This window comes from Giraffa tippelskirchi, chromosome 8, assembly GCF_054371585.1.
Source record: "Giraffa tippelskirchi isolate mGirTip1 chromosome 8, T2T-mGirTip1v1.2.pri, whole genome shotgun sequence".
Taxonomy (NCBI): domain Eukaryota; kingdom Metazoa; phylum Chordata; class Mammalia; order Artiodactyla; family Giraffidae; genus Giraffa; species Giraffa tippelskirchi.
This window is the reverse complement of record NC_137282.1, coordinates 30,164,844-30,187,555: the sequence shown is the minus strand read 5'-3', so window position 1 is coordinate 30,187,555 and position 22,712 is coordinate 30,164,844. Positions and strand designations below refer to the sequence as shown.

The 22,712-nt window shown below is 48.4% G+C and overlaps 1 protein-coding gene and 1 long non-coding RNA gene across 5 annotated transcripts in view; one reads left to right on the top strand and one right to left on the bottom strand.

The window, feature by feature from the left end:
- The window catches only part of TENM3 (teneurin transmembrane protein 3), a 1,016,736-nt gene extending 1,009,229 nt beyond the window's left edge, over positions 1-7,507 (top strand). For all 4 annotated transcript variants that reach the window (XM_081521959.1, XM_081521963.1, XM_081521962.1 and 1 more), the window contains 2 exons: positions 3,129-3,259; positions 5,887-7,507. In XM_081521959.1, coding sequence (XP_081378085.1) covers positions 3,129-3,259; positions 5,887-6,642 — 887 coding nt within the window. In that variant the 3' untranslated portion in view covers positions 6,643-7,507. The remainder of the gene's footprint in view (positions 1-3,128; positions 3,260-5,886) is intronic.
- The window catches only part of LOC145518161 (uncharacterized), a 38,405-nt gene extending 23,731 nt beyond the window's left edge, over positions 1-14,674 (bottom strand). The window contains exon 1 of the long non-coding RNA XR_014062663.1: positions 14,587-14,674. This is a non-coding gene — a long non-coding RNA (uncharacterized LOC145518161). The remainder of the gene's footprint in view (positions 1-14,586) is intronic.
- Between the last annotated feature and the right edge of the window lie 8,038 nt (positions 14,675-22,712).

Sequence of the window (22,712 nt, the reverse complement as noted above, 5' to 3'; positions counted from 1 at the left end):
ACAATGGGGAGAGCAATGCCTACTTTGTGGTATAAAAATATAATAACATGCAATTCTGCCTTAAGTAGTAGTGGGAAAAAGTGAAAGTGTTAGTCACTCAATGGTGTCCAACTCTTTGCAACCCCATGGACTGTAGCCCACTGGGCTCTGCTGTCCATGGAATTTCCCAGGCAAGAATACTGGAGTGGGTTGCCATTCCCTTCTCCAGGGAATCTTCCCAAACCAGGGATCAAACCCAGGTCTCCTGCATTGCAGGCCAATTCTTTACCGCCTGAGCCACTAGGGAAACCCAAGCACAACTGTAGTTCTCTGTAATAAGCTTCTTCATTACTCTTTACTGAGGTAACACTGCTTTATAACACTGTATGTTTTACGTGTACACCATTCTGTTTCTACTTCTGTGTACACTACAGAGTACCATCCAAAACTTATTCAGCATCTGTCACCAGAGAGCTGATGCCCTTAATCCACTTTGTCCCCCACCATCTCCTTCCCCGGGTAGCCACTACTCCATTCTCTCCTGCATGCTTGGTTTGATCGTTTGTTTCATAGGAGTTAGGGAAATACCCTGGGGGTCCAATGGTTACGACTTTACACTTTTACTGCTGGGGGTCCGGGGTTCGTTCCCTAGTCAGGAAAGTAAGATCCTACACGCCATGTGGTGCAGCCAGAAAAAAAAAAAGAAAATTGTTATACGAGTGAAATCATACAGTATTGGTCTTTCTCCGCCTGACTTACTTCTCCTTGCATAATACCCTCAAGACCCATCCATGTTGTTACAAATGGCAAGATTTCATTTTTTGCGACTAACATTCCATTGTGTATGTGTATGTATATACATACACGTATCTTCCTTATCCATTCATCTGTGGATAAACACTTAGGTTGTTTCCATACCTTGACGATTCTAAGAATGCTGCAGTGAACACAGGGGTGCGTGCATCTTTTCAAATTAGTATTTTTGCATTTGGGGGCTAACTAGCCAGAAGAGAGACTGCCGGATCACATGGTAATTCTATTCTTAGTTTTGTGAGGAGCCTCCATCCTGCTTTCCTTGGTGGCCGCACAAGTTTACACTCCCACCCACACAATCCACGGGGCTTCCCATCAGCGAGCAGAGATCTCCACTCATCCTCGGCCCCAGGGATGCTGAGCCCTTCTGTTTCCACTTTGTTCCTGAGTTCCACTGCCATAATTAACCCCCGTGTTTATGCTCCCTAGAGGAAGGTTATTCCCTGTTTTCTTTTCCTGGGCTTGGTTTGGTTTGGGGTTTTCTGTTGTTTTGTTTTGCCTTGTGTTAGATGCTCTGTCTGGCTGTCTCTCTCCTTGGTCAATATTTGAAGCATGCCAGGGTGTTCTGTCTTCTCAGTTCTCGGTACAGCTCTCAAAATACTGCCCCCTGTTCATTTCACATCTGCTTCCTGCTTCCCCAGACTGTCTCAAGCTTCGCCTAGCTCTCTCCCACATGAACCCGCTCCAAGTCCCTGCTCTCAGCATCCTGACTCAGCAATACCCAAATGGGTATTCTCCTTCAGGGTTCCCCAGTACACGTCTGCATTCATGTCCCAGTATCTGGGCAGTAATCTTCAACATGTTAAGAGCCTCTGATTTTTCACTGCTTCACAGACATTGTTCATAGTAGGAGTACCTTTGCCCCCATTCAAAAATTTTCTCTAAAACATAAACCACGCCCCTCCCAATCTTATGCACGCACACACATGTATATCACTTTCTCTCCTATGCAATGAACTTGGGGTTTTTCTCTCTCCACCACCACCACCACCAGCCCTCCATTTAAAAGAGGGATGGGACTTCCCTATTGGTTCAGTGGTTAACAATTTGCCTTGCAGTGCAGGCGACTCTGGTTGGATCCCTGGTCGGGGAACCAGGATCCCACATGCCATGGCACAACTAAGCCCTCTTGAGACAGCTCAAGCCACAGTGAAGGATCTTGAGTGCCACAACTAAGACCCGACGTGGCCAAAAATAAATTTTTAATTAAAAAAAAAATAAAGAGGGAGCATAAGACTGAGTTTATAGCCTATATGATGCCTGCAGAAAGGGACCTGCCAGCCTGACAAAGAGGTGAGAGTTGGTGCCCCAGAGAAGGAATCGGGGAGCAAGTGGCTTCCATCATTCCAACAAGCAGTTCCCCACGGCTTATTTAAGAGGTGTTGATAGTGCTGCCCGAGAGGCTGGCAACCCACTGCTCCTGAATTCATGCTCTCCTAGCAACATGGACGCCAGGGAATGCCACAGTAGCATTTTTTGAAAAACATCAAGAGAGAGATGGAACAGCATAAAATATATTAGGTGAAATGCAATTTCAAATTTTCCAGCAATGTGCTTAATATATAAAATAATCTACACCCAACTGTACTCATAAAGCTGCAAGCCTGCTGAGTAGTTCTGTAACAGTATAACCTCCAGAATAGAATCAAAGCTTTATTCTCAGCGTAATGGCTTTTGGAGTCACATGGCAATATTCTAAAATACCCTCTTAAAGGTTTCCAGCTTCTCTCCCTCAAAAGTTTGTTTCCACCTGTGCACAGAGAGCCTTTGAAGTTGGAACTGATGGGAATCAGAACTTCCGTGCCCTCGGCCAGCTTTCAGCATTCATCTTTATTAAGAGTTGACTGTTGATTTTCATACACTCAATGCGGGGTTTTTATTAATAGAAAATGGGTGGTGGAAACTTGCATATCCTTGGGCAGCCACTTTGGAAAGCTAATAACACAGGACTTCTCGTTAAGACCAGCCTTCACTAACTACAGATGTCGTTTGTGTTCAACAGCCACGTCTCTTTCATGCTGCTAGGCATTGTTATTCAACTTTTTTTTTTTTTAAACACTATTGGGTTGCAACTTCCCACGTGGGACCAGGTACCCATCTGTCTAAGTGAGTCTCTATTATCCACACTGTCTGTAGCCCTTGCCTCACTTCCTTCTGCTACTGAAGCTATTTTTACCGTGTCTGAAAATAGTCAGTTTTTAATTGTAGGGCCAAGGCAAACATGAGCTCTTTTTCAGGTTCTGGTTTGTGAAGGTGTCATTTTCAGGTAAGGCTTTCAGGGTCGGAAAGCACAAAGTAAACTCAGAAGTCTTTCATTTTGAACCTTCTTTTCCTAGATGTTAACAGCTGGCTGGTGACCTTTGGCTTCCATCTGCACAATGCTATTCCTGGATTCCCTGTCCCCAAATTTGATTTAACGGAGCCTTCTTACGAACTCGTGAAGAGTCAGCAGTGGGATGATACACCGGTAAGAGACAAAAAGCGCAACCATGAGAGGTGACAAAGGGCTTACTTGTCCCTTATGGTCCCGTTTAATCAGACTCCCTGGGTACCAAAGGCCTTTTTTTTTTTGACTCAGGAACGAAAGCACCACTTCTCTCTCGCATTTCTGTTCGGCAGACCAGGGGCCTGTGAAACAGGCTTCAGTCTGCTTTTAGTGATGCTAATAAAAACAGAAAGACATTATCAAATGTAATAAAATATGAAAGCTCATTGTTGAGTGCAGGGTTTCTACAGAGAACCCCAGGAACGCACATTTATAAGATTTGGGACCTTAAGGCAAAGATACAGTAAACAGAGAATTCATATTACAAATTAGCAGCTCACAAACAATGCCACAAAGTTCCACTTCTTTAAAATGTTAGCCATGTTTTCAAGGGAAAAAGATTACAAATAAAATGGCCTGCGGTAAAGCTCCACCTACCACTAGGTGTTTATGGAATTTTCCTGAAACTAACAGACCAGGAGGCCTGGAACCATTCTGAGAAATAAAAGGAGAAAGAATGGAAAATTGCAAAATCAAAGCTGCCATTTCACAAAATGACACTTTTTAATTCCCACCATTCAGGGATCGGAAAGGAACACAACAACAAAATATCAGAATTTCTAGCTTAAAGCAAAAATAATTAAAGATCAAGAAACTGGGTTACCCCATAATGATAAGAAGAGAGCACAGAGTTTCTTAGAAAGATTAATTTCCCCCCTTGAGCAATTTCCTATCATCTCAATGAACACAAAAAGAAAAGGCAATCCCGGCTAAAACACACATACACGTATACACAGAGTTACACACAATGCCAATACCTCTGCTTTCTGGTGCATGTTTCATACTTAACATAAAAGCAATTCCTTTTTCAGATGTCACCTTTACGTTTAAAAAGCAAAACCCATTCAGTTTCTGGGATCTGGGAGCCATTTTAACATTTCTAATTGCAAATATACCTGCACTTATCAAGTGCCATGAAGACATCCCTAAGTTTGCTAATGCCTTTGAGCACGTAATAATTGCAGATGACTTTCCAACATGTCTGAAAACACTTAAGTCATACTGTACAAATGGACTTGCCAACTTTTTTCCTAGGCAGCCTTTTCCATACAGTTCAGGTTCTCTGTCATGAGAAGTACACCATAAGGACAGCTTAGGGAATCGCCAGCAAAGACATCAAGGATGCCTGGAGAGCAGAAAAACAAATGTGTCTTCCACTGCTGCAAACGAAACACATGCTTCCAATTGGGGGAAATGCTGGCCAGATGAACATCTGGTAGTCTAAGAGATGCCTGAGTTAAGATGCCCCAAGTTTAAAACCCTTGTGAATGCAGAAGGCCCACTGTCCCTCAGTCTGCGAAAAATAAATGTTTTCCTAACACAATAAACACTCGTTGACAGCTGTCCCCACTGTGCGCTCATCCTGGCCCATTTCAGTCCATCAGTTATACAGTCAAATTCAGCTGAAAGCTCTGTTCACCAAGAGACAGTACAGTGTTTACCTAAATTAAAGCACCCGCCTGTAAGGAAATTAAAGGCGTGTGCTTTAAAAGGCAGTGGCACCCCACTCCAGTACTCTTGCATGGAAACTCCCATGGACGGAGGAGCTGGGTAGGCTGCAGTCCATGGGGTCGCAAAGAGTCGGACACGACTGAGCGACTTCACTTTCACTTTTCACTTTCACTTTTCACTTTCATGCATTGGAGAAGGAAATGGCAACCCACTCCAGTGTTCTTGCCTGGAGAATCCCAGGGACGGGGGAGCCTGGTGGGCTGCCGTCTATGGGGTCGCACAGAGTCGGGCACGACTGAAGAGACTTAGCAGCAGCAGCTTTAAAAGGGGACTTTAGCTTAAAGTGGGACTGGATGATCCAACTGGAGCACCCCCAGGCTTTCCAACCTTCCTCTGTGTTGTGGCTCTTTCTCACCAGCCTCCCATGGCGAAAGCTGCTGGGATGGGCCATCTGGTAAGCTGGTTCCCCAAATGGAGTGAGCCTGGGAGAAGGGCATCTAGAAACTGAAAGGGAAAAGGCAAAAGCCTGAATAGTTCCCCCATGTTCGCGCATGCGGGCTAAGTCGCTTCAGTCGTGTAGGCTATTTTGCAACCCTTTGGACTGTAGTCCACCCGGCTCCTCTGTCCATGGGATACTCCAGGCAATCCTGGAGTGGGTTGCCATGCCCTCCTTCAGGGACTCCCACCGACCCCTGGATCTGAACCCATGTCTCCTGCAAATCCTGCATTGCAAGCGAATTCCTTACCACGGAGCCACCAGGGAAGCCCATTTCACCCACATTAGAAACTTCAAAAGCTCTTGACACATACAATACATGATGGGAGTTTTCCTCTTTTTACCTTTCAAAACACATTGGGATTAACTTGAGGGGAGCGGAGTCTCTCGAGTGCATCCTCCCCCCGGGGTTTTTAAGCCCTTTCATTTCTAAACAACCTACTGAGCTTTTAATCAGCCACCACCCCCACCCACCCCCCAACCCGCCAATCCCCCGCGTTTCATTTCTGCCCAGAACCGGCCCGGGAGCCTGGCGCCCTGGAGCCAGAAGAGCTTGACTGTTCTCTAACCCATCCTCCGGGTCCGTTTCTCTCTGCTGCAGCCCATTTTTGGAGTCCAGCAGCAAGTGGCGAGGCAGTCCAAGGCCTTCCTGTCCCTGGGGAAGATGGCCGAGGTGCAGGTGAGCAGGCGCAAAGGCAGCGGCGCGCCGTCGTGGCTGTGGTTCGCCACGGTCAAGTCGCTGATCGGCAAGGGCGTCATGCTGGCCGTGAGCCAGGGCCGCGTGCAGACCAACGTGCTGAACATCGCCAACGAGGACTGCATCAAGGTGGCGGCCGTGCTCAACAACGCCTTCTACCTGGAGAACCTGCACTTCACCATCGAAGGTAAGGACACGCACCATTTCATCAAGACCAGCACGCCGGAGAGCGACCTGGGCACCCTGCGGCTGACCAGCGGCCGCAAGGCGCTGGAGAACGGCATCAACGTGACCGTGTCGCAGTCCACCACCGTGGTCAACGGCAGGACTCGCAGGTTCGCCGACGTGGAGATGCAGTTCGGTGCGCTGGCGCTGCACGTGCGCTACGGCATGACCCTGGACGAGGAGAAGGCGCGCATCCTGGAGCAGGCGCGGCAGCGCGCGCTCGCCCGGGCCTGGGCGCGCGAGCAGCAGCGCGTGCGCGACGGTGAGGAGGGCGCGCGCCTCTGGACGGAGGGCGAGAAGCGGCAGCTGCTGAGCGCCGGCAAGGTGCAGGGCTACGACGGGTACTACGTACTCTCGGTGGAGCAGTACCCCGAGCTGGCCGACAGCGCCAACAACATCCAGTTCCTCCGCCAGAGCGAGATCGGCAAGAGGTAACCCCCGGGCCGGCGGCAGGGAGGCGCGCGCCGCCGCCACCATCCCTGCGAGGACCCGAGCTGGCGGGGTGCCGCTTTGCCCCTCCAGCCCCAGCACCCCCCCATCCTCCACCTCTGCTCAGATCTGTCTGTAGCACAATCCGAGGGGGACTCTCCGGCACCGAAGAGCCTTCCGGGAGAACCAGACTGCTATTTTAAAAAATCCACAAAAAAAAAAAAAAAAAAATCAAATGAAAACAAAAGACTTCCTTCTGAATGACCTTAAAAGGTGATCGGCTTTAAAGAATATGTTTACATATGCATATCGCTGCACTCAGTTGGACTGAAAGTATTCCAAGGAAAAACAGATCATTAAAGAAAGAGGCCCAAATCTTTTGCTCCCGGGCCCTCTTGTTCTCTGAGGCACTGTATCTAACGAAGGTAGAAATGCATACAGTGTTTCCAGGTATTACCTTGTCGACCTTTGCTTACAAGAAGTAGTCTCTCTGCATAGGATGTGATATATATCTGTTAATTTTAAAATGTGGGGCAAAGTTACTGTTTCTAGACAACCCAACTGCTTTCCCTGTGCTGGTTTGTAAAAGGACATTGGCACACGTGACTTCTGCTGCCAGGGCGGGGATTTCTAAGGAATTTTACAAATGCTCATGTGGTTTGCCTTGGGGGGAAGAAAACTGGCAAATAGAATCCTTGTCACTGATAAGCAAAGGAAACCCTGATTTTTTTGTAAATTATGTGAGACAAGTTGTTTATGGATTTTTATATGAATTACAATTTACTGTACATCAGATATTAGTCTCAGAGGAGTTAATTTATGTAAAGTGTTTAAAAAATTTATACTTAAAAAATAAAACGATAAAAACATGTGAACTGTGTGATTTTTTTAAAAGGATTGCACCTTTTGTTATCTGTTATAGCTGTACAGTATAAATTATTATATTGTAGAGATATAACGACTTATGCCTATAATGTCCAGAAGTGTTAATATTTTTGTATTAGGTTGAAAAACAAAAAAAAAACGTGCAACTTTCTATCACTAGATGGATAGGACTGTGCGATCCTCTGTGGGTGGCTAATCAGAGACCTTCTCCTTTCTCTTCCTTCTCTTTTTCATCAGGCCAGTGTCCTCAACCATTGTCAGCTAAGAGGCACGATAGAAAACTAAGGCTGGTGGAATGTAACGGAAGCCACAAACACAAACCCAAAAATACGTAAAACAGGGCAGGAGGCATTGTCCCTCTCTCCGCCCCTAAAAAGTCAATGGGGGAGTTGATACCATTAACCCCAGAGTTTTACTGTTACCTTCCCTGAAGCCTCTTTTCATGATGGAGGCGCAAGACCCCCATCAGATGCTTTGTGAGCAGGAAAGGAGCTGATGTAGTTAGTCATCACCTTTAACATGTCTTAAGATCTCGGCAAGCTAGCAGGAACCGAGCAGCCGTGACACACCCAGACAGGGAAGGTCAGGGTCACTCAGCTAGTCTCGAGTTTGGACCCTCAGGTCACAAAGAGGGACATAAAGGGGAGATCAAAAGCTCCCATAGCCCGGACGACCCAGCCAGCTCGGAGCTGGTTTCAATGGCAGCCTCAGCTCTGTCTCGGGAAGCTGGGGGTGGCAGATCCGTTGGAAGGGAACTGAGAGCCGTGCTCTCCCGCCACCCGTGTGCCAGGGCGCCAAGCATCTGCACTTCCTTGCGGCTCAGCCACTCTGGCACGTCTCTTTCGTGAGCACTAAATTCAGCCACAAAAATATTTTTAGAAAACCTTTCTCAGTTCATTGAGCTATAGTACACACTGTTTTCCTCTATGTATAATGGTGATAAAACATAGCAAGTGAACATGTCGTAAATATAAAGGTTCAAGTGATGTATTGAAAATTAATTTTCTAACTGCTTTGTATGTATCACATACTCTAAATTGCACAGTAGGCGTGTTTATTAAACAGATGGGCTGGGAAAGTTTCAAAATAGCTACTGAATTTACAGTATCAGTGCTATTACTGTCTTTGTGTATTTGGTAGAGCATACCGAAGTAATTAATCTTCTAATGAATGCTGATATTTTATTAGAATGAAAGCACAGATTAGCAGTAATATTTTTTATCCTGGAAATCCTCTGGCGAGTATTATGAAGCCCCAGTTTAGACAACTCTGAGATTTCAAACCACATAAACGTGGCTCTGTTTTACATTTTATTTTCTAACTGTTAACTTAGGTGTTTGCAGTTCTGTTCCATGGCATTTCTGCAGGGCTGTATTTAGCATGCTGTAAGTACTTTTGGTTGAAATAGGCTCTGAGTCTAAATTCTCAGAAATATTTCAGATGTATTATCCATGAAAAAGCTTGTACCACATGACGGAAGTTAAATCATAACCTTATCCTCCTCTTGACATGGACTGGCCCTTCACACTGGCACCGATAAATAACAGATTTGGAGTCTTCTCCTGGTGCTTATTTTAGGTGAAGTCAAATCAACCCAATTAGTGTCTTGTTAGTGAGTATAATGAGCCTATTTCTTTCTAAAAAGACTTGTGATCTGGACATGCTTTTACAAGAAATAGTGACCTTGGGGAATATGTAAACAAAAGACCTTTTTCTAAGAGTTGGGAGGGTGGGGAGGGGGCTGTATAATGAAAAGAATTAGCTTACAAAAAAGAAATTGATATTCAAAGTATTTTAGGCAAAGCCAGTCAAAATGCTTTCATGATATTTTGAGATGTAAATTTTGTCTGATTTGTATTGTTCTTTTCATTTGCCTTCTTAACTTTATATGTGACCTGAATTTTCCATAACTTGATGACTATAGATTGCATCTAGGCATTCCAATAAAAGCCAACCCAATGTGTGTGTGTTTTATATATATTTTTTAAAAATATCTTGGGCCAGCCAGGATTCCTTTTGTGTTTTGGGGGTGGAAGATGCAAATAGATGCAGTTGTTGGGGTATTGATTCGTCTGCAACCCACTTGATCATACCTTTTTTTTAATTCTCTAATTGTGGTGTCCGCCAGCCAGACAGCCTGTTCATCAGTGTGCAATTCACAGAAAACTCTTTCCATGGCCTACTTTAGAAAAACATTAAATGTACCCTTACAAAGCCAAACCTTATCACTGTGAAGAAGAAGGAAAAAGATGCTGCCCATTACTCCTTGAGAGCAGGCCCTGTTCCTGTGATCCTGGCAATAAGTGCTTCATTAAAACACTTGATTAGAATAATCAGTTTGGGCCTGATAGTCTCCTAGCCTCCTGGAGATGTCTAAATCTACATATAGACCGCCTGATTAGGGGATGCTTAGATCAGCAGTTTTAGCCTGGCTAGCCAAGGCTTTGATTTTAGTCTGAAAAGGCAGGCTTCATCATACTTGCTTTGTAGCGACAACCTCAACCTGATAACATGTTGATCCAGGAAGAATCAGGTCACTTCACTCAGCCAAAGGGTCTATTTTTTTTCTCTTCTTATTAGAGATTAACCCTCAAATGGGGGGGGGGGCAGAAAAAAACATGCGAATTGCTGCTTTCATTTTCCACACCACTTTCCCTGGAGGTAATGTCTGAATGAATGCAAAGAAAAATGTAGGTGAAAATTGTTTCTTTGTAGCAGAATTTTCTGGGCATGGGATATGCAGCTGCCGCCTCCTGTGAGATGCGCATTCAGATGTTAACGTGCCGCACACGTGACATAATCATTGGATGTGGTTTTAAGTGATGGACCCGCACATACGTATGACGCCTGCTATAAGCACCAGTCACCAAGCACTTTAAAGATGATGGGAGGTTTCTGTCTTTCATGCCGCCCTAATCATGCCTACCACCCTCTCTGTAGGCCACCTTTTCTTTCTCCTTCTATCTTGGCCTGCTCCCAAATGAAGCTGCTTCTCTCACCCGCTGAGCAGGAAATCTGTTATGCAAGATGCTTTAGAAATGGAGGACTCCAAAAGAGGCAGCGGGAGGGCGCTGATCCCAATTGCGCTCTGTCTGTGGCCAAAGCCACCTGGGCAGGGCCCACAGCAGCGCGCTTGCCCGAGTTCAGAGGAGAAAGAGGTCCCCTTGGGCCAGAATCTGCCTCCCGGCCCACCTGGGGCACTATCTGCGCTCCTGCAGAGTGTAGTCGGCCCACCCATGGGCAGCCTGGAAGGGCCACAGGGCTCTTCCCCCGCTCTGGTACCCAGATTCCATCCCACTTTCCTTCCAAGGGGGGAGCTGACTCCAGCACCCTGTGAAATGCATCAAATTCTAGAAGTGGGAGCCGGAAGGCACTTAGAGACGTGTGAGTGAGTTGCCCAAGTTCACAGAAGTGGCTCAAACCCAGGTGAACAGAGATGCCCTGTCAGCAAGTACCCTCCACTGTATTCCACAGACGCCCAGTAACGTGTGCATACTAAGTTGCTTCAGTCATGTCCGACTCTTTGCGACCCTATGGACCATAACCCTCCAGGCTCCTCTGTCCATGAGATTCTCCAGGCAAGAATACTGGAGTGGGTTGCCATGCCCTCCTCCAGGGGATTTTCTCAACTCAAGGATCAAACCCATGTCTCATGTCTCCTGCATCGGCAGGCGCCTCTTTACCACTGGCGCCACCTGGGAAGCCCCCTCCCGGTAACACCACCCAGGAAATATGAGGCACACGCCTTGCCACCACCAGTCGCTCGGGGCATGAGTCTTTCCAAAGCTGCCATAATTCAGAATCCTTACAAGCGTTTTTCAATATATAAACATGCCCCAGACCCTCCGACAGGGCACATGCCTTGAGTTCCCCACCACCTGCCAATATTTCCAGCTCCTCGGCCTGCCTCACCTTAGATGAGAAAGTCTGCCATGCAATGTTAATGACTTCCTCACTTCTAAAAAGATTTATAAAAGAAAGACCATAGATTTGCATACACGCACATGTTAAACTATTTATCTAAGTTTTCCCTAAGTGATTTATAAATTCAGCTTTGGTCATCCTACCAAGGCAATGAAAAAATTAAAAATTAGTTACAAGTCATTATTACCCACCTGAAGTACAGAGTTAAGCCAGAGTCCCAAAGACACAGTGATAAGCCATTTGAGTTTCCTGCCTTGTAATTTAAGCCACGTGACGAACATCCTCTCGCCAGAGTTCACATTTGCTATTCACCACCTCTGCAAGCATGGTTTCTTGATGTCAGTTAATTACAAATCACTTTTAGGTAAATTGAGTAAACCTTTTCAGGTATGCACGGACTTAAAACTCCATCATGGAGGAATAGAAGATTCTTAGAGTCTTATATATAGCAAATTTGCTATAAACGGATCGTAAGCCTAGAGTAACATCATTATTCAGTTTAGAGTTAATGGGTTCCACAAAGCGAATTTAATAAATCCTTCTGGGACCTAAGCTAAGGAAAATTAAACATTAGAAGCAGAAATTGTGATTTCTGGGGCAAGGTGGTGGAGGAACATCTTAGCCTTCCTGCTCCTAAGGTGAATCGTGAGCTGGGCCCTAACCACAGCGCTCAGCCTGCGCTAGGAAGGGAACGCGCTTTCTTTTTACACATATGCAGAGCATTTCCGAATTCCACCCACTGTGGCTCTTTCTGTCCAGCCTAACTTGCTGCCTAGAACTGACAGGATTGACGAGCTGTCCACAGGGCCACAGTGAATTCTGTAAAATTTTCACATGTTAACTTTATCACTGAGGGCAGCAGAAATATCCAAGGAGTTAAAATAACACATTCTCTGACGTGACTGAAAGGCTGAAGATGGAACAGTGCAGAATATAAGGAACACACCAAAGGCTCCAGTGGACCTGGAGTTCTATCACAGAAGTGATTAGTGACCGCAGAGGTGAAGAAAGGGTCCTACCCAAATTTTCCTCCACAGTGAATGTGTGGGAGATTTTAGAATCCCTGCTCCACAGATCATCAGGAAAATCGTCCCCAGGACTCATCCATGATGCTCTTCCAGGGACGGCAATTTCTCTCTCTCCTTCTCCTCCTCCCCTCCCCTTCGTTTTTCCTCTCCCCACCATTTCTGTCTCTCTCTCTCTCTCATTCACTGGACTTACCCTTTACCTCCTGGTAGAACCTGTCTAGGTTGCAACCACTTAGGCTGTATATAATGAGATATCTTTCTAAGGCTTAAGAAAGAGTTAGTCGCTCAGCCCTGTGCAACTCTGCGACCCCATGGACTGTAGCCTGCCAGCCTCCTCTGTCCATGGAATTCTCCGGGCAAGAATACTACAGTGGGTTGCCGTTCCCTTCTCCAGGGTGATCTTCCCAACCCAGGGGATGAACCTGGGTCTCCTGCATTGCAGGCAGATTCTTTACCATCTGAGCCAGGCGGCTAAGTGAATGCTTAGAAGGAAACCCATATATCTCCCTTAGTAGACCTGATGGACTTTAAATAATAACCCAGGATATCACACAGGAAACTAGAGTTCTTTGTCCCCAGCTTACTTACAAAAGGTCATAAACAAGCAGATTTTTAAATCTCCCCACTTCAGCTATGGCTTGATTTCCAGTCTCGACCCTACAGCAAAAAGAAAGAAAGAGCAGGAGGCCCTGGGGGTGGGGGTGGGGTAGGGGGCGGTATGCTCTGCAGACAACCGTGGACAGGCACCGCTGCAGAACAGAGAGCAGAGGCGGAGATGACGCAAGAGGAGAGGCTGGTACAGGCAGCCCAGCTCGCAGGCACGCGGCACCCTTCCCTAAGTTCGCGCCCCCCATCGAGGGTTGCCCTCTTGCCTTCCCTTCAAAACTAGGGCTCTGGTCCTGCAGGAATGGAAAACCACCCCAACATACAGGCAAGACCCTTCAGCAAGGACCCCTCCTCCTCCTCTTGAAACCCCAAGGAGGGGCCAGGTTAGGGAGGACTTGAGGACCCCGGAGCTCTTCCCGGACCACCCTCCAGGTGATGGCTTCCTCCCAGGTACTTTCGGAGGTTTCCAGCGCCCCCTAGCGATGGGCATCACAGGCGAGGACCGGGAGGGATGCCCGCACAGCGTCGCGGGGACCGGAAACCACCAGCTCGACCCCTCTCACGGGTGAGGCCAGTTCCAATTAGCCTCTATTTTTCCATCTTTGCTCTGCGCACGGAGTTTCACACATAAAACGATTACTTCTGCTTCACGCACCACCTCACTGAGGCCCGGTCCTCGCAAAAAATCGCTCCCGTAAGATTTCCCTTCCCGTCAAGCAGAAACTTTGTCAAACAATGTTCCTCTCGCTTCGCAGATCAAAATAAGGCCCTTCCTCCCAGGAATTGTCCGCGGGCTGTTTGAGTTTTGCAGCCCCCCGAAAACAGTGGTTTGTGAACTATCACACTGTTTCCTTTTTACTTTTCATGTCTGAGCAGCCCTGTCGCTCTGAAGAATTCCCCAGAAGGACAGATCCTTTAAATGCAGAGTGGCGTTTTTATTTCCGAGGGAGCCGGGCTCTCATGGAATGACAGCCTGGATGGGTGAAGCCCTTCAGCTGAGGCCTGAGCTGGGCCCACCCCGGTCCTCTTGGCCGTCCCCAGGGTGGACCGTCCACCTCCCCTACCTGCCAGCCCCACAGAGAGAACCCAGGGTTCAACCTTCTCTTAACGTTGTCCCCCTAGAGGAGCCAACAGATGCTGCTTTTACATGGCAGCCTGGACTGGTGTCCTGGCTTCAGGGACAGTCCGTGGCTGGAGCCCACTGTCATTCCTGGAGGCCTGTGGGGACCCAATACATAAGCAACACTTTCTTTTCCCTACCCAAGTGCTCACAGAAATGAGAAGGATGATTAAAGCTGGCATGTGAAAACCACAGGATCACCTTAGATAAACACCAAGACGGAGGACGTAGTTTCATGTGAAAAGCCAGACAGATACCAAAACTAGATAGAGAAAGACGACCCGCACTTTGCTGCCGGTACTGACCCGGGGTGGGCCCCCGCCATGGGGGTGGGGGGCAGTGAGGCCCAGGTCCCCCCACTAGTGCCCGTCACCCTCCCCAACTCACCAGGAAGGGTAAGGCACCCCCGAGGGCCTGGAGGGACCAGGAGAGAGCAGCCAGGCGTGAGCTCTCACTCACACACACGCACACACTCAACGCACACGTGCACACACACACACAGGAACCGAGCAGGCAGGAACCCGCGCTGCCCGCAGCCACAGTGCTTCCTCCCTCTGGGCCTCTGTCAAGCACCCCCTTCCTGCTCTGACACCTGTGGGGCTTTTTGGTGGCTGCTTTGGAAACAAGTCCTAAAACACAAGTCCTCGCCTCGTCAGCAGACTGGCAGCCGTCCAGATGAGGAGGGTCTGGTTCATAAATCTGCCCAACCCCAAACCCCCACCACCCTGCAGGAGTGAACAGGTCAGAGCCAGAGCTCTGGACTCTGGGATGGCGGCCCCTTCCCATTCTTCTGTGGCTTGTTACGATGCTCTTGAAAATCACCAGGATGCAGGCCTCGCCACAACTCAGGCTCTTTCTGCAGCCTCACCAGGAAGTACTCTTGGTCTTCAGACTCAGCGAGGCCCTGGCTGGGGTGGGGGAAGATGGGAGCAGCAGAGCTGGGGGGAGCCCTAGAGCAGCGGACAATACCAGATAGTTCCAAGTTGCCTGACCCCCTGCTGTGTCTGTGCCTCAGTTTCTCCATCTTTAAAATGGGCCCAGCCTTCTGCCCCTGAGCAGATCCTTCTCAGGCTCTCCTGCCCAAAAGGGGCGTGTGTGTGTGTGTGTGTATGCCCCTATGTGACACAGACAAAGCAAAAGTAAATTTTTTTTTACTTTGGGTAAAAGCTCATGGGTTCCCTCGTGGCTCAGTCAGTAAAGAATCTGCTGCAGTGCAGGAGACCTGGGCTTGATCCCTGGGTTGGGAAGGTCCCCTGGAGGAGGGCATCGCAACCCACTCCAGTCTTCTTGCCTAGAGAATCCCCAAGGACAGAGGAGACTGGTGGACTGCAGTCCATAACGTCTCAAAGAGTTGGACATGACTGAGCGACTAAGCACGGCATGGTGATTTTAAGGTTATTACCCAGACATCTTTCAACTGGCTCAGACGGTAAAGAATCTGCCTGAAATGCAGGGGACCTGGGTTCAATCTCTGGGTCGGGAAGATCCCCTGCAGAAGGGCACAGCAACCCACTCCAGTATTCTTCCCTGGGAAATCCCATGGACAGAGGAGCCTGGTAGGGTATACAGTCCATAGGGTCTGCAAGGAGTCAGACACAACAGTGACTCACACTTTCACCCAGACATCCTCCAACATCTCTCTGTCCAAGGCTGCATTAAGAGGCACCTCCAAAGGGAAGGGGGTAAGGGGCTCCCTTCCCAGAGGGGTGGGGACTGCCATCTTTGCTGAGGTCCAATCCTTTTACCTTCAGGAAGCAGCTGAGAATGAAGCCCCTTTCCACCCATGCTCTCAGAGTTCACCCTAAGGTGATGGAAATTAGTGAGTATTAATATGTGTAATCACATACAGAAAAATACTGAATAATATGGAATATACATGGTTGGATGGCATCACCAGTTCAATGGACATGAACTTGGGCAAACTCTAGGAGATGGTTAGGGACAGGGAGGCCTGGCAAGCTGCAGTCCTAGGGTCGCAAAGAGTCGGACACGACTTGACAACTGAACACCGCCACCACCACCTTTGGACCACTGCCCACAGCAAGCGTCCCAGCGCAGTGTTCTGGAAAGGGAACTCCGTTCAGGTGCCCTGCCCTCTTGCCAGGCTGCATGCCAGCTCACTGTCCCTTGCCTTTGCCTTCGAATCCTGCACATACCCGCCAACTGGCCTCCTGTCTGCTCCTGAGTCCCCCCGATTCACTCCACACACCCCACCCCAGCCCCCCTCCCTGTTATCTTCTCCCTTCCCCAGAAGGGAGACTGCAGACAGCTTAAAATAGAACAAATCAAAGTGCAGAGATGGGTGTGCAGCAGGAACCACGGGGGGCCCTCCTCCTCCCCTGCAAACATCCACCCACAGGCAGGCGTCAGGCTCCCCTCTGTGCCGCCTCCTGTCTCTTCTAACCCTCCCAGACTTGCACCCAGCTGGTGGAGAGGATGTTCAGACTGCAGGCTGCTGGCAGGGCTCAGGGAGCCCCGAGGGGGGAGTACGAGGGACTTAGAGCTGCCCAAGCTGCCCCCACCCCCCCCCGACCTTCCCTGCACACGGGTCAGAGCAGGCCCTCTGGGAGTCAAGGGCTGGGGGCTAGGAATGTCAGATAAGGGGCAGGACTCCCAGTTAAGATTGAACTTCGGCTTAGCAGTGAATCATTTGTCAGTATAAGTATGTCCCATATAGTATTAGGAACATATACTAAAAAGGTGTATTTGTTGTTGATCTGAAATTCAGATTTAAGTGGGCATCCTGTTTGGTTTTGTTTGTGCTAAACCTGGCAACCTTGACCTACTGGAAAGCCTGATAGTGTTTATGCTTCAGCACAGTGCGGGCACAGAGACGCGGGGCAGGGCGGCGGTGGAGGGTGTGTTGGATCCTAAGACCACAGGAACACAGAACGGCGGACGGGGTGGCTGAAACAACGGGCATTTATCACATCCCGGTTCTGGAAGCGAGAAGTCCAATTCCAGATGTCGGCAGAGCCGTGCCCTCTGAAGGTCCCTGGGGAGGACCCCCTGCCTCCTCCAGCTCCTGGAGTCTGCTGGACACCTTGGAGTCCTTGGGGTCCCTTGTCCTGGGACAGCCTTATCCCTCCTCTGCCTCAGCGTCACACAGAGTTTACCCTGGGAGTCTCTGGCCTCTCCTCTGTCATCGGAGGGACGCCCCCTCCTGACTCCAGTACAGTCTCATCTTAATCCAATCACACCTGCAAAGACTATTTGCCAAATAAGGTCCCACCCTGAAGCCCTGGTGGACATGAGTTCAGGGGCACCCTTTGCGCCAGGAGAGAATCCACTCTGCTTTCAGCCACACCTACCTTGCCTGAAACTTTGCCTGAAAACCCTCAGATCCCAACCACCTGAGACACTGACCAGAAACGTCCACACTCACCAAGCCCATGACTGGGGCTGCCTCGGGCCAGAGCTGCCCGCAGCCATCTCTTCCTGCAAAGAGCTAATCAGAAAGGGTGCCCGACTGGACCCAAGAAACAGGCCGAAAGCGACCCTGTTAGCAGCCAGGAAACCCGGGGTTGGGTGTTCTGTGCTGGGCCCTGAGTGGGGCTGCGAGCTGTGTCCTGGGAGAGGCCGAGCCCCACAGAGGAGGAGGGACCGTCTTGGGAGGCGGAAGCTGCTCCCGGGCCTGGAAAGGCTGTACGTCCTGAGAGCCCCGGGCTGGGCTCAGCCCAGACGCCCCTCCTGCAAGGGAGAAGGGGTCCAGCCCCACGGAGCTGCCAGGAGCCTCCCAGAAGCTGCTGCTCCCCAGGAGGGAAGCCTCCCGGAACCCCAGGGACAGCCTTCCTCACGCTCCGGGTGCAAGGGCCGCTCTGGCCCCGGGCTTCCGGCCTGGACTGCGCAGTGGAGATCCACAGTCTGCAGAGCTGACAGATGCTTCACTTGTTACGTGGAGCCTTCCTGCGTGAAGGCCTCACTTCAGACAGCTAATACTGACGGAGGCCACTGTCTGGGTGGCCAGGATAAACCGTGGCAGAGTGGAGAGTGGTCCCTGACTTGTTGCATTAAAACTAACCCCCGCCCACACACACACACATATACACACACATACAACACAGCTTGCCCACCAGAGCAAGAAGATCCAGGTTTTCCCACAGTCAGTCCCTCCGATCAGGAAGCCTCACAAGCATCTGATCCTCATCCATCAGACGGCAGGCAGAACGTAAACCACAATTACAGAAAACTAACCAAACTGATCACATGGATCACAGCCTTGTCTAACTCAATGAAACTACGAGCCATGCCGTGTAGGGCCACTCAAATTCGATGGGTCATGGTGGAGAGTTCTGACAAAACGTGGTCCACTGGAGAAGGGAAAGGCAAACCACTTCAGCATTCTTGGCTTGAGAAACCCATGAACAGTATGAAAATGCAAAACGTTACGTCACTGAAAGAAGAATCCCTCTAGGTCAGTAGGTGTCCAATATGCTACTGGAGAAGAACAGAGAAATAGCTCCAGAAGGAATGAAGAGGCTGAGCCAAAGCAGAAATGATGCCCAGTTGTGGACATATCTGGTGGTGAAAGGAAAACCCCATGCAGTAAAGAACAATATTGCCATGACCAGTGTGTTCTCTTGGCGACAGTCTGTTAGGCTTGACCTTCTAACTGACACCAAAAAAAATAAATAAAAGATGTCCTTTGCATCATAGGGGACTGGATGTAAAAGTAGGAAGTCAAGAAATACCTGGAGTAACAGGCAAGTCTGGCCTTGGAGTACAGAATGAAGCAGGGCAAAGGCTAATAGAGTCTTGCCAAGAGAGCACGCTGGTCATAGTAAACACCCTCTTCCAACAACGCAAGAGATAACTCTACACATGGACATCACCAGAGGGTCAATAGTGAAATCAGACTGATTATATTCTTTGCAGCCGAAGATGGAGAAGCTCTATACAGTCAGCAAAAACAAGACTTGGAGCTGACTGTGGCTCAGATCATAAACTCCTTATTGCCAAATTCAGACTTAAATGGAAGTAAGCAGGGAAAACCACTAGGCCATTCTGGTATGACCTAAATCAAATCCCTTACAATTACAATTATACAGTGGAAGTGACAAATAGATTCAAGGGACTAGATCTGATTGACAGAGTGCCAGAAGAACTATGGAAGGAGGTTTGTAACACTGTACAGGAGACAGTGATCAAAACCATCCTCAAGAAAAAGACCTGCAAAAAGGCAAAATGGTTGTCTCAGGAGACCTTACAAATAGCTGAGAAAAGAAAAGAAGTGAAAGGCAAAGGAGAAAAGGAAAGATATACCCATCTGAATGCAGAGTTTCAAAGAAAAGTAAGGAGAGATAAGAAAGCCTTCCTCAGTGATCAATGCAAAGAAATAGAGGAAAACAATAGAATGGAAAAGACTAGAGCTCTCTTCAAGAAAATTAAAGATACCAAGGGAACATTTCATGCAAAGGTGGGCACAATAAAGGACAGAAATGGTATGGACCTAGCAGAAGATATTAAGAAGAGGTATCACGCATACACAGAAGAGCTATACAAATAAGGTCTTAAAGACCTGGATGACCACAATGGTGTGATCGCTCACCTAGAGCCAGACATCCTGGAGTGTGAAGTCAAGTGGGCCTTAGGAAGCATCACTACAAACAAAACAAAGCTAGTAGTGGTGATGGAATTCCAGCTGAGCTATTTCAAATCCTAAAAGATGATGCTGTGAAAGTGCTTCACTCAATATGCCAGCAAATTTGGAAAATTCAGCAGTGGCCACAGACTGGAAAAGGTCAGTTTTCTTTCCAATCCCAACAAAGGACAATGCCAAAGAATGCTCAAACTACTGCACAATTGCGCTCATCTCACTTACTAGCAAGGTAATGCTCAAAACCTCCAAGCTAGGCTTCAACAGTACACAAACCTAAAATGTCTGGATGTACAAGCTGGATTTAGAAAAGGCAGAGAAACCAGAGATCAAATTGCCAACATCCACTGGATCATAGAAAAAGTAATGGAATTCAGAAAAACATCTATTTCTGCTTCATTGACTACACTAAAGCCTGTGGAAAATTCTTCAAGAGATGGGAATACCAGACCATGTTACCTGCCTCCTGAGAAACCTGCATGCAGGTCAAGAAGCAACAGTTAGAACCACACATGGAACAACGAACTGGATCCAAATTGGGAAAGGAGTACATCAAGGCTGTATATTGTGATCCTACTTATTTAACTTATATGCAGAGTACATCATATGAAATGCCAGGTTGGATGAAGCACAAGCTGGAATCAAGATTGCTGGGAGAAATATCAATAACCTCAGATATGCAGATGACACCACCCTCATGGCAGAAAGCGAAAAAGAACTAAAGAGCCTCTTGATGAAGGTAAAAGTGGAGAGTGGAAAAGCTGGCTTAAAACTCAACATTCAAAAAATGAAAATAATGGCATCCAGTCCCATCTTCATGGCAAATAGAGGGGGAAACAATGGAAAAGTGACAAACTTTATTTTCTTGGGCTCCAAAATCCCAAGAAATTAAGACACTTGTTCCTTGGAAGAAAAGCTATGACAAACCTAGACACCATATTAAAAAGTAAGACATGGCTATGCTGACAAAGGTCCATATAGTCCAAGCTATGGCTTTTCCAGTGGTCATGTATGGATGTGAGAGTTGGACCATAAAGAAGGCTAAGCGCCTAAGAACTGATGTTTCTGAACTGCGGTATTGGAGAAGACTCTTGAGAGTCCCTTGGGCTGCAAGGAGATCCAACCAGTCCATCCTAAAGGAGATCAGTCCTGAATATTCATTGGAAGGACTGATGCTGAAGCTCCAATACTTTGGCCACCTCATGTGAAGAGCCGACTCATTTGAAAAGACCCTGATGCTGGGAAAGATTGAAGGCAGGAGGAGAAGGGGACGACAGAGGATGAGATGGTTGGATGGCATCACCGACTCAATGGACATGAGTTTGAACAAGCTCCAGGAGATAGTGAAAGACAGCTAAGCCTGGTGTGCTGCAGTCCACGGGTTCACAGAGTCAGACATGACTGAGGGACTGAACAACACAACCTATATACACATAGATACACATATATATACACAATACATATACACATAGTCTGCTGGAAAGAAATGGAAGTATTCTTGGGCTTCCGAGGTGGCTCAGTGGTAAAGAATTCGCCTGCCAATGCAGGAGACATGGGTTTGATCCCTGGTCTGGGAAGAGCCCACAAGCCACGGAGCAGCTGAGCCCATGGGCATAGTCTGTGCTCTAGAGCCCCGGAACCACAGCTACTGAGCCCACAGCCCACACAGAACCTGTGCTCAGCAACAAGAGAAGCCCCCACCATGAGAAGCCCGCACACCACCACTAGAGAGTATCCTCCACTCTCTCCAACGAAGGAAGACCCGGCACAGCCAAGAATAAATAAATAAAATAATCATTAAAAACAAGAAATGGAAGGATTCTTGAGACTCCCAAGTTCCCTGTCCTCAGGCCAAGAAAAGCAGTGTCACAAAGAAGGCTGGCATCGCCTGATGTCATGTTAAGTCACTTCAGTCATGTCTGACTCTCTGCGACTGAAGCCTGCCAGGCTCCTCTGTCCATGGCATTCCCCAGGCAAGAATACTGGAGTGGGTTGCCATTTCCTTCTCCAGAGGATCTTCCCGACCCAGGGATCGAACCTGAGTCTCTTATGTCTCCTGCACTGGCAGAAGGGTTCTTTACCAATAGCACCACCTGGGAAGCTATGGCATTGCATGATGTCAAGGAGATGCCAAATCACAGGTGCCCAGAAAGAAGCCTGATCACAAGGCAAATAGGTGAGGGAGAGTGAGGGGGAGGGACAGCTCTGGGTCTGTCACTCAGCAAGGCTCTGCACGGGTCCTCCCCGGGGGTCCAGGACACGCCAAGTGGGCAACGGGTGACTGAAGGCTGAGTTTACAAAGCCTGAGATAGAGGAGAATTTATCGTTGTCATCAAATAAAGCCTTGCAGTCAACTTCATCTGACACATGTATAATGATAGGCAGAATCATGACTGTGCAGTTGGCACTTAGGCCTAAGTGGTAATCAATTTGCCCAAATGACTGCAATTAGCATGGCTTTTCCACAACACACAGAGCGTTTCTGGGCTCTGCTGAAGGGCATTCCGTGCAGAAGATCCCTCCCGTCTCGAGACCCACGAGGCCCTGACCTCCCCGCTCTTGAGCACAGGGTCCCCCAGGACTAACACTAAAAGCTACTAGCTCTCCTTTCTTGGCTTCCCTTTCGGGATGTCCCTGAACAGGAAGCAAGTAAGTGTCATTTAAGGGAAGGCCATCTGTGCACCAGCCAAAACCAGTCCACGGTCCTCAGTGACGCTGTTTAGGCAGATGGGCTGCCCAGCAGCCAGGGCAGAGCCCAGAACGGCTGGAGGCGGGCGCCACCCCCTGCCTTCCCTGGCGCCATTTGGTCGTGGAGCAATACTGATGGGGCACAGCAGGAAATACGTGGTGGAAATTAGTTTACATCTGGACTTCTTAAACACTTGATTAAAAAAAAAAAAAAAAATCTATCCGATCC